The sequence below is a fragment of the Carcharhinus amblyrhynchos genome, chromosome 30 (genome assembly GCF_965287045.1).
Source record: "Carcharhinus amblyrhynchos chromosome 30, sCarAmb.v2.hapA, whole genome shotgun sequence".
NCBI classification, from domain to species: Eukaryota; Metazoa; Chordata; class Chondrichthyes; order Carcharhiniformes; family Carcharhinidae; genus Carcharhinus; species Carcharhinus amblyrhynchos.
Window position 1 is genome coordinate 33,007,091 of NC_137353.1, and position 12,399 is coordinate 33,019,489.

General features: G+C 40.0%; 1 protein-coding gene across 9 annotated transcripts in view; it reads right to left on the reverse strand.

The window, feature by feature from the left end:
• LOC145360241 (eukaryotic translation initiation factor 4 gamma 3-like) overlaps positions 1–12,399 on the reverse strand; it is a 338,012-nt gene that overhangs the window by 14,861 nt on the left and 310,752 nt on the right. For all 9 annotated transcript variants that reach the window (XM_080215311.1, XM_080215316.1, XM_080215315.1 and 6 more), the window contains 6 exons: positions 11,101–11,297; positions 8,864–8,979; positions 6,025–6,197; positions 4,587–4,712; positions 1,031–1,112; positions 790–888 (listed from right to left, as the gene is read on the reverse strand). In XM_080215311.1, the coding sequence (XP_080071437.1) occupies positions 790–888; positions 1,031–1,112; positions 4,587–4,712; positions 6,025–6,197; positions 8,864–8,979; positions 11,101–11,297 (793 nt within the window). The remainder of the gene's footprint in view (positions 1–789; positions 889–1,030; positions 1,113–4,586; positions 4,713–6,024; positions 6,198–8,863; positions 8,980–11,100; positions 11,298–12,399) is intronic.

A 12,399-nucleotide genomic window follows, 5' to 3' on the forward strand; every position in this document is an offset into this window, starting at 1 on the left:
AGACATGATTTTCTACTTACAAAGCCATGCTGACTGACCTTAATCAGTCTTTGCATCTCTAAATGCCTGTAGATCCGGTCTGTCAAAATACCTTCCAACAATTTACCCATTACAGATGTGAGGCTCACCGGCCTGTAATTCCCAGGCTTTTCCCTGCAGCCCAAAAGGCTGCAGGGAAAGAAGAACAATTAATGAAAGATCAAGTATTTCCAGCAACTTCAATATTTTGTTTGATGCATTAGAATTAACCCTGGCTTTCAAAAGGATTTTTGATCTCTCCACTGCCACCATGGTCCTAGCACTCTAAACACACAGGAAGCCTACGGACATAAACGAAGAAACTCTTGTTCATTGCATGTCCAATTTCAAATTTTTTTTTGACAGGAATTGCCCATCTGGCGAAATTAAGCAACAAAATATTTAGATTGCCGTTTGTGTTGCACATAAACATTTGCACATCCCACATAACCTTTCAAATTTGATATGCTTACATCAGCTAAATTTGTTGATTAAAAAGTGAAAAGATTCTGGCAGACAGCAACAATGCACACAGTCTTGCGCAACATTTGAGGGATGTCATTCATTCTGGGCTTTCAAAGATTTAAATGCATGTGTGTACTGCAGCTCACTCTCAATACTGGATGGGTCCAAACATTAATTTCCTCATGGCGTCATATGGCAGATGGTGCCAGAAAAATTATGATGATTCAGACAAGTGGCTGCAGTGAAACTAACTCACTTCATAAAAATCCTTAACAAATTGAGTGTCAGAAGCGAAGACAGTCTCACCTTATCACTAATGAAGTGCTGGACATCTTCTCCTTCAGTTAGGAAATCCTTCCAATTTAGGCCAGCCTCTTTCCATAAGGCCGCAACTTTCTTATGGCTCTATTAAAAACAAAAGGCAAATGTTCACAACAGATTCAGTTTGAAAAATGTTACTTTGGGAGAACAAAAGGACTCTGTTGCTCCTCTGTTTGCGTTATGTGCAGTATCAAAAACTGCTAAGGAGTGCTTCTTTTCTACTCACCATTTGTTTGCATAGAAGGTGCAAAATTTCTGCAAGCAGAACTCCTGCTCTCTCCACAGGAAGTAAAGGTTTACTAAGTTCTCTGTAAGAGGAGGAGAAAATATTTATTGTCCAGTATCTTTTGATTTGGGTTGATTCTTAGAGCGGACAACAACTGCAAAATTGCACAAATCATCACTGTACAAGCAGCATGATTGTTGTCACAAAGCTTTTTGAGTTATTCACGCAGTTATGAAGTTTCATCGATCTAATTTGTGTAGATGCTTTGGTCTGATACAAAATGTTGAGATATTGCTCATCTTCGAATAATTATCAAGAGGTTTTGAGTATAAGCTGCAACAACGTTTCATCAGTAGCACTAGCATCGTACACTGCGGAAGACTAACAAAATGTGGAGATGTCGGCGTTGGACTGGGATAAACACAGTAAGAAGTCTCACAACACCAGGTTAAAGTCCAACAAGTTTATTTGTAGCAAACGCCATATAAGCCTGTTGGCTTTAACTTGGTGTTGTGAGACTTCTTACTGTGAAGACTGAAAAGGCCGGGGAGAAAACACTGAATAGTAGGACGGTAGGAAGTAGAGAGGACCAGACAGGTTTTGGGATGCATGTCCAAAGATCCCTGAAGGCAGCAAGATCGGTAGATAATGTGGTTAAGAAGGCAATGGGATACTTGACTTTATTAGTGAGACACAGAATTCAAGAGCCAGGAGGTTATTATGGAGCTGTATAAAATACAGATTAGGCCACAGCTAGAGTAATGTGTGCAGCTCTGGATGCCACATTATAGGAAGAATGTACTGCACTAGAGGAGATTCATCAGGATGTTGCCTGGGCTGCAGCATTTTAGTAATGAAGAGAAACTGGCTAGGCTGGGGTTGTTTTCCTTAAGAGTAGAGGAGGCCGAGTGGAAGGGCTCATCAAGATGAACAAAATTATGAGGGACATAGATGGAGTAGATAAGAAGGAACTTTTTCCCTTACTAATAGGGTCAATAACCAAGATTTAAGGTAAGGAACAGGAAATTTAGAGGGGATTTGAGGAAAAACGTTTTCACCAGCGAACTCACTGCCTGAAAGGGTGGTAGAGGCAGGAATGTTCAACATTTAAGCAGCATTTTGATGAACACTTGAAATGCTACAACACACAAGGTTATGGACCAAGTGCTGGGAAAAGAGATCAGAATAAGTGTTTGATGGCTGACACAGAAACGACGGGCCGAAGGGCCTCTTTCCGTGCTGTAAAAGTTCTATGACTGCCATATTCCACAATCCTAAATGTACCTCAGAGTACAAAAAACACTAAACCCAAGCCCAGAATTTTGGGGAAGGCTGCCATCTTCAAATAAAAACTTCAAAGATGCAAACACAATTCAGGTTTAATCTTGTGAAATCTTTAGTTTTTAAATGTTGTTTAAATCCTGATGCTTTACATTAGAAAATTGTTATTGAACCATTTTAGAAAGCATTTTGAGTAACTTATAGGAACTAAATGGCCAGACTAAGCAATACTATGTCCTCACCAAAATAACAGCTAGTACACAGATTGTGACATAATTCTCAACGTCCAGACAATCACAATATACTGTGATAGAATGTTACTAAACATAAGGCAGACTGAACCAAATACTGCAAGCACTTCTGAGTTTATAATGAAATACCTAATTTAGCGGATGACAGATATATAAATGCATTCACAATGTGCGCCAGTGGCTGCAAAGCCAAATAAAAGTTTCAGATGTATAACGAGAATGTATATCAGAGAATGATAAGTCAAACAAGTGTTATGGACATATAATAAAACACTAGTGAAACCATAAAGGGTATTTATTCTTGCGTAGTGAAAGTATGAAAATGATTCAAGGGATGGCAACATAGTTCAGTGATGCAAAAACTAATCAAGTGGATACAAAGAGGTTTTTCATTTTTCAAAATTCACTTACGTGGGTATCGTTGGCTAGGCCAGCATTCATGGCCCATCCCTAATTACCCTCCAGAAAGTGGTGGTGAGCTGCCTTTTTGAACCGCAGTGCTGTTAGGGAGGCAGTTCCAGAATTTTGACAGTGACATTGAAGGATTAGCGATATATTTCCAATGACTTGGAGGGAACTTCCAGGTGGTGGTATTTCCATGCGTCTGCTGCTTAAGGAGCTGTGGATGAGTTCCTGCATTACAGCATTTAAATGGTAAAAAATTGCAGCATGCTGCTGTGCAGAGGGACCTGGGTGTCCTTGTGCATGAATCAGAAAAAGTTGGTTCGCAGGTGCAGCAGGTAATTAAGAAAACAAATGGAATTTCGTCCTTCATTGTTACAGGGATGGAGTTTAAAAAGCAGGGAGGTTACGTTGCAGCTGCGTAAGGTGCTGTTGAGAGGGTTGGTTTATGAAGAGAGACTGAGTAGGCTGGCTCTATACTCATTGGAATTTAGAAGAATGGTGGGGGGGAGGAATCCTATCGAAACATATAAAATTATGAAGGGAATAGATAAGATAGAAGGACTGGCAGATGAAACCAGAACTAGGGGGCATAGCTTTAAAGCAAGAGGGAGCAGATATACAACTGAGCTGAGGAGGAATGTCTTCACCCAAAGAGTTGTAAATTTCCTGCTCAGTGAAGTGGTGCCAATCAAGCAGCCTATTTTATCCTGGATGGTGTTGAGCTTTTTCAGTGTTGTTGGAGCAGCACTCATCCAGGCAACTGGGGAGTATTCCATCACACTCCTGACTTGGGCCTTGTAATATGATGGATGTGCTGTAATATGCTGGGAGTCAGGAGATGAGTTACTCACCTGGATTCCTAGCCTGACTTGCTCTTGTAGCTACAGTATTTATGTGGCTAGTCCAGTTCAGCTTCTGGTCAATGGTAACCCGCAGGATGTAAATAATGCAGGAGTCAGCAGTGGTAATGCCATTGAATGTTATGGGAAAATGGTCAGATTCTCTCGTTGGTGATGGCCATTAGCTGGCACTTGTGTGCGCCAGTATTACTTGCCACAATGCTACTTGTAAACCACAACAGACTGTTCTAAGCTAAAGAATCCATAAAGAATACCATTTTATAGCTGGCAGGGACTTATGGCAAGAGCCACCTTCTGAGGATATGGATGTGATAGGAATGAGATCCTCAAGGAATGCCAGAGTAGCTTTCTTTCACTCTCATGTTTAAACATAATTTTGTCTGGCCTTTCAAATCGAGAAGCTTTTTCCTGTTTTGCTGACTCAAGATGATCTTTTCATTTCTATTATTGAACAGATAAGCAAAATGAAGTTTGTAGCTACTGTTAAAATTGATCAGGAGCAAATTGATGCATCACTTTTACTTTTAGCTCCCTTTACAAATAAATAACCTAAAAGACGTTAACTGAAACCAGATGTTATTTTCAAAAAATGATCACTTGAACATCTGCAGAATATAATGCATAACTGTCAAAATAAAATGCCAGCAAAAAAGCAGGCAAATGAGATCAGAAATTAAACAAAATTAAAATCAGAAATTAATGTCTACTAATAACTATTACAACAAAGTGCATTATCCAAGCAACGGACCATAAACTTACGTAAATAATTCTCTCATAGAGATTCCTCCTTCTTGTAACATGGGCGTCACAAGTTCACCCAGGTATAGCCATATATGTGGTATATCAATGGCCATATCCTCTGCTAATTCCAAGAGTTCTAAAAACCTGAAAGGAAACAGAAAAAATACTCAAGCACAATATTTCAGCCACCATTAGAATAAACACACCCAAGTTAATAAGAAAAAGCACCCGACGTTTTACAATATACAATCTGTCACACTAATACATCGGCAGCAAAGAAATCAAAACAACGTAATGCTTGAATGTGCTAACTTTTTTCTCAGCTTCCTCTGCCCTGCAACCCCCGCACCAAAACAATGTCACAATCTATTCCAAGAGTCGTCCATCAAAGCCAGGATGTGGAGATGCCGGCTTTGGATTGGGATGTGCACAGTAAGAAGTTTCACAGTAAGGCGGCTAAAGTTCAACAGGATTATTTGGAATGGTGACTCACCTGATGAAGGAGCAGTGCTCCAAAAGTTTGACATTCCAAATAAACCTGTTGGACTTTAATCTGGTGTTGTGAGACTTCTTATTGTATCAAAGCCAGATATCAGATGTACGTTCAAACATATATATGGTGCATAGTACATTCAGCCTGCATATATAGTGAGAGCTTAGTGTTAGACACAGCATTGGATCTACTATTTTGGACTATCTTTGCCGAGAAACACATGTTCAGTCCTCAGTTTTTATGAAGTGCAATGCATTCTGAGCTCTGGTTTTCACCAATTTTCCATTTGAAGACTGGAGTCCATTGCACTGAAACCTTTATGGAATTAGTTTAGACAGAGGGCGCTGCAAATTAATCTTGAAGCCTCAAAACGAATTTCACAATTTACCAAAAACTTATCTTTGCAAATGAAGTATTGTAGTGATATTAGTGCTATATAGGACGGAGTGACTAGAGAGGCAATTAAACTCTTAGTTAGTTAAATGCCAATCTCTGTTCACCCTTATAGTTATTATCCAACTTGCTGCAATGAAGAACTTAATTTCCAGTTAAATTCCTGATCATGTGGCAACAGAGCTTTGCACGGTGCTTGGATAATAATGTAAGGAATCCAGCTAAACGGAGGTCTCTGTAGTGTTGATTCACATAAGCAGAAAAGTATCACTGGCATTAAATGAACATGTTTGTGGAATTCTCTTGGTGCCCTCTCACGCCCCTGTCAGAATGCCTGGCGCAGGCACCGACTTTCTGCCGTAATCGTCACCGAAGCAGTCACTACAGCTCAAGTTGTATAAATGCTTCGAGGCAGCTTAATGTGGAGGGCTTCTACAAATGTGACATGATATAACCAACTGCTTGTCTTTTACATAGAATCAATCACTCCCTTTGTAAAGTTCCACTCATCCCAAAACTAAAGTGCAAGAGTTCATCGCATATTTTTCTTCTTCATCAAGTGTTACGCACCCTTTGAAAAATTCTTCCTTGGGTAGTTTTTCCGACTGTATCAGCTGATAGAAAAGCTGCCCCATGTGCTCTCTTGTTATTTGACTTCTCTCCAGCGTTGATTCCACACCAACTCTCACAAAGACATGGAGCAGGCTCAATGAATTCAATTCATCTACACACTGGAGTGCTTCCTGGAAACAGAAAACAATTCTAGTCAAATGCTACTTATTCCCTAATAATTCCTCAACTTCTCTGCTTTACCCACTGCCAACACTTTTCTTAGAGCCCACAAATTAATATTTTTGAACAAAATTAATGGTACCTTGTTGCACAAAGAGTAACATTAAGCACAAATCTCGAAATGGGAACTCAAATTGCTTCCCCACCTTAATGTTTACATGTAATAAATGTGTTCACTAATGTTGCTTTTCTTCACTTCCTCTCTTTCTGACTTCCTGCTTTTTGAGATTAGTGGGCATTAAAATGTGAAGTTATATTTAAGGAATTGGGCTGAGGATGTTGACTGCAGAGGAATTTGGCTTCAAATTTCCAACATAACTGAAGGATTTACATATATTTCAAACCATGACAGACAAGAATTTGGATTAGAACCAAGAACTAAACACGAGCTAATGATGAGAACCAAATAAGCAAATGTGGCAAGGCCTTTATTACTATCGGAAAGAATATTTGATACATTTTAAGACAAATACCAATCCTCAACTCTTCACAATCTATCAGAGGAATTTAAAAACTCTCCCTCTCCTTTTATCCCTATCCATCAAGAGCCTTTTACGTTTTGCATCAGGAGTTCAAAGAACATCACCAGGTCATTGGTCAACTGACCAGAAGCAATTATGGACAGTAGTCATCTCACTACTTTGCAAAGCAAGCAAAACCTCAAAACAGGTAGGAAGATGAAACAGACACCAGAGATGTGAGGAAATGGCAGGCTTTAACTGAAGTATAACAACTTTGGAAAGATTTGACAGCATTCTGAAATTAACAATAAAAATTAATGGGTTCAATAATGGAAATAATATACATAATAGAAAGGATATTATTAAACTAGAAAGAGTGCAGAAAAGATTTACCACGATGTCAGTAGGACTTGATGGTTCGAGTTATAAGGAGAGAGGCTGGATAGACTGGGACTTCTTTCCCTGGAGTGTAGGAGACTTAAGGGTGATCTTACACAGGTCTATAAAATAATGAGGGGCATAAATAAGGTAGATAGTCCACATCTTTGCCCAAAGGTAGAAGAGTCTAAAACTCGCGGGCATAGGTTTAAAATGAGAGGGGAGAGATCCAAAAGGATCCAAAGGAGCAATTTTTTTTTTTTACACAGGAGGCGGCGGTGAGTGTCTGGAATGAGCTGCCAGAGGTAGTAGCAGAGCCAGACACAATTTTGTCTTTTAAAAAGCATTTAGATGGGTAAAATAGGTATAAAGGGGTATGGTCCAAACCCAGGCAATTGGGAATAGCTTAATGGTAAAAACTGGGAGCATGGACAAGTTGGGTTGAAGGGCCTATTTCCATTCTGTAAACCGGTGTGATGGAGGTATACACGCAGCCTGTTATGTAAGGAATTGCAGGATTTTCATCCAGTGACAAAATATTTTCAAGTGAAGATGGTGTATGGCTCTGAGGGGAACAGATGGTGGAGTTCTCATGTGTCTGCTGCCCATTTTCTTCTAGATGATAGTGACTGAGAGTTTGGAAGGTGCTGGTGAGTATTGGTGAGTTGTTACAGTGCATCTCAGAGATGGTCACAGTGCATCGGTGGTGGGAGTGAATGTTTGTGGGTGGGGTGCCAATCAATGTGCTGTTTTGCCCTGGATGATGTCGAGCTTCTCGAGTGTTGTTGTAGCTGCATTCTGCTAGGCAAGTGGAGAATGATCCATCACACTTTTGACTTGTGCCTTGGAAATGGTGGACAGGCTTTGTTCATCAGGAAATGACTGAATTCCTAATCTCTGATCTGCTCTTGTACGTTATTAATCATGTTTCTAAATCTTAGTACACAGGTAGATGCTAAGAGAGTTACATAGCAAGCTGGCTGGTGAAGCCAAAACCAAGACAGAGATTTTATTGACTTTATTCAGTTTCACTGGTCTCCCATACACCCAGTGTCCCAGATATCTCCGATTCATCATGTGCAAAATACTTAAACAATGTCCTCCACCTCTGTATCCTAACAATACAATTAAATATTAACATACACTGCACAGAAACAGGAAATTCAGCCCAACCTATCCTTCCTCATTTAACTATCAGCAGAACCCGCGATTCTCTTATCCCTCATATACCTATCAAACATCTCCGTGAATCCCCTTGACGATTGTAAGGGTTTCCTCTGGGTACTCCAGTTTCCTCCCACAGCCCAAAAGTCTTGCTGATTAAGTGCACTGGCCATGCTTACTTCTCCCTCAGCTTACACAAACAGGCGCCAGAGTATGGCAACTAGGCTTTTTCACAGTAACTTCATTACAGTACTGTCAGCCTACTAATACATAAACTTTGTGAATCTTTGGTCTTATCTACTTCAGGGAGCTGTAGAAGATCAATTATTGACTATTTTTAAAGCACAGACCCACAAATTTCTAAATACCAATGAAGTAAAATGATACGGGGATATTGTGGGGAGAAAACATCATGATAATAAGCCACGATCATAATTGAATGGAAAAGCACGCTTAATGGCTGACTCCAGCTCCTTTACTAAATCTTCCTAGCTAGCCTTTAAAAAGTACTGAACAAAACAATTGAGAAACCATGTTAGTCAGTTATGATATAAACTTCTCACATTTAATAGTCAGCTGTAAAATATAGTGATTCAAATTCTGCAAATGTTCACCTTATAATCATTAATGTGCAAAAACTCATCAATAATGGATTTTGATTTTTTCTCCATCTCCTCTTCAGACAGATTAGATCTGGGGGAAGCATCAGCAGGAAAAACTTCAGGTTTCACTGCAAAAGAACAAATTTAAAAGGTTTTCTTCAGTCCTTCATATGCTGTCAGAGCCTACTTAACCTGTGATAGGTTTGTCTAAAAGTAAGGAAAGTAACAAATTAACTCCTATAAATTCAAGTTATAATATCTCCATTTTCACATTTTTAGTGCTTTGATGAGATACAACTTTTACCTGTGTGCTCCGATCACAGAATTCTGAGGCATAAAAACCTAGAATTTTAACTAAGTAATAGTGCTCCTTCAGAGATATGTCTGCACATTCGTTTCCATGCCTGTGACACACTGCCAGTTTGATGTAGTGATTAGTGACTTTGTGACATCAGCAGCATGTCACAGCACTGTCATCAGACCATATGATCCAGCTCACTGCTGGCATCAGAGCAGCTATTTTCTCCATCATGTATTCAAATACTTCACCAGGCAGCCATCTGCCCAACACAAGGGGCCAGAGTATGGCTGGCTACCAATTGCCTGCAGGGAAAGATTTTATTGTGCAAATATGCAACTGCTTTTGATATTTACAAACTTTTGGAATTAAAAGCTGGTAAATAAATCCTCTAGTTCAGCTGCTGTAACTAAATGTTATTTTCATGCGGCAACCAGCAAAGAGTAAGGCCACTCCCCAACCCAAACTAGGCTGCATCTGACAGCCACCTGGTTTATTTCCAGCAAAAGCACCATGAGTTAGCACACAGGGTCTCCGGCTGACGTTTCCCTCCTTAACCCACCTATTGTTACCTCACCCAAGATATACTCAATCAGTATAAAACAGATTTAAGACTATTTCTCAGTGACTTGGACTTTACCAAATGAGACTCAGGAGGATCTATTAAAGAATAAGCCAATTTATTTCCAGTGATGTTTTTAAAGGACAAATGTTAAAAAAAGTCACTCTCTTTGGGCCTTTCACTTTGTCTTTCTCTGCATGCCGCTCATATATTTTCCCACCGTTTCCACATTTCTCTTTTTATGCTTTCAGTTTTAGTTTGCCTTTTGTCTGCAGTATCCTGTCTTTGTTCCTCCCATTCATTTTACTCCACTGCCACCAACTCTTTGCTCATTTTTAAAATATTTTCTAAAGGTCAAAGTATGTAGCAAGTGGCAGCCATAATGTACCCTGTCAGAGATGGCTCGTGTGGTTGAGTCAGCTGTTTGGAAACTCGAGCAACAAGCAAAGGCTTGGGGACAGGAAGACAGATATGAAGTTCTCCCTCGAGGCTGAGTGCTTTCCTATCAATGTTGCGGTGAAACCAGCAGTGGGAGCCTGTGTAATATGGAACTGAAAGGAACTGGGGTCGTGAGATGGAGCAATGATAGTGATATGCATGGATCCAATATGCAAGGATCAGAAGATGGGAAGGGTAACTGCTGAGTAGCCGCAGTGTGGCATTAATTAGAAAATTTCAGTGAACAACTAACACTCAAAAAGTGAGACTTGTAAGTGACAGGATCCAAATGAACTCAGCCATGTCTGGAGCAATGTGTAACCTACAAATCTAGTTGGCTACCAACAAATACTGAAACTTGCATACAACCAATTTTTGAATGAAGCTGTCACATATCCTATCTTACTGATGAATAGGCCCTCCAATAAACTGCTTTTGAACAATCATAGATCAATCAGATTTTCAAAACAGAGAAATGTTTAAAACAAATATGAATTTGAGGACAGTTGCCGAAAAGTCTCGAGGTGCCCACTTAAGTGGTTATTACATTATTTAGTGCTCACTCATCAGCAGGCCTAGAGTGGCATTGGCAAAGACTCACAATTTGGACGCTCACTTCGTTCCACATTTACAAATATAGGGAGAACACAAAGAAAATACCTCAAACACCACGTTTGGAAAAGTTCTAGTTTGGCACAAGTTTTGAGGCCATTCGGTTTTTCTTTATCTTATTTGGATGACCAAACATGATGAATGTTTTGCGACTCACCCTGGATGTGAGATATTGCAAAAATTAATAGTGCAGAGTGTGCTGTTTTGATTTTTAATTATGTCACTGATTTCCGAATAAATGAAGAAAGATCCAAGTGGCATTCTCCGTATAGAACCCAGTCTCGTGTTGTTACATTCCGAACAGCCATTGCACATGCAAGATGCCGAAATGCAAATTACCATTTTCTTTAGTCCGGTTCCTGTCTCCTTCCACACTCTTCTCCTCGGAGGTACTTGTGGTTTGCTGTACAATTTCAAGGACTTCTCTCCTTTCTTCTTCTCGTGCTCGATCATCAAACAACTCCTTGCTGCTGCTCACCCGTGTGATGGCTGGCCGAGCTGGCTTATCGTTCTTCTCTCTTCCAGTACTGCTTCGACTATTTGGGTGGCAGGGAAGGAAAGGGAAAAAAAAGACAATCTTTGCATTATAAAGTTACACATTAACCACTGGAAGATAAGGAAATAGAACAGTATAAAATAATATGTATTCATAATCCCCAGTCTTTATCCAGGAATTGATGAAATGTGGAACCCACTATCACAAGAACAGAATCTTAGAAGCGCTACCGTGCAGGAGGCCATTCGGCCCATCAAGTCTGCAGTGGCCATAATCCCACCCAGACCCTATCCCTGCAATCCCAAATATTTACCTCGCTAATCCCTCTGATTTACATATCTCAGGACACTTGAGGGGCAACTTGAATAGTTGAGGCAATTAACATAATTGCATTTAACCAGGAGAAAGGAAGGAATAAAGTACGTTGATGGAGTTAGCTGAAAAAAGGTTGGGAAGTGGAGCCGGTGGGAGGGGGGCTTGTGCCTAGCATACACACCAGCGGAGACCTTTTGTGCCAAATGGCCTCACTGCTGTAAATACGGTGTAACTTAATAAGTAAGGGCCCCACAGTTTGTTTGACCTCATCCTCAAGAATGTGAACCTGATCAGGGGTTACCCTGTCTCATTTCCTCCTTTAACATCCAGAGGTTTATGTCATGTCTAGAAAAGAGCAGCAATCTTTTACGTTCAGGCAAAATTCTGAAAGTAAAAATCAAAATCAGTTTAAGATGGGAATCCATATGAAGTTGTTGAAGTCACTGACATCAGGGGCTTGTTGCTCCTGCAATTAGTTTTACAGCCCAGCAGTTATCAATCCTAACTACAAACATTGTCAGGGAATAAGTCCAATGAATTCTGATGTGCACTTTACATCAGACTGGTCAAGTTCAAGGTGGGTCTAGGTTTACTAAGTAACAGATGAGACTGTCTTCAGGCTTCATTAGTGCACTACACAAAATATTAAATATCTTGGAGATTTAATTGGGCCAACCAGGATTATCATAATAACATATCACAATTAATTTGACACACCTAACAAGTTATCACATTACACCCCAGCTGTTGAATACTACACAGAATTGTAGTTACAGCACAAAAGGAGACAGTTTGGCTCACAGCTCTCTGACAGCACTCAGAAATTT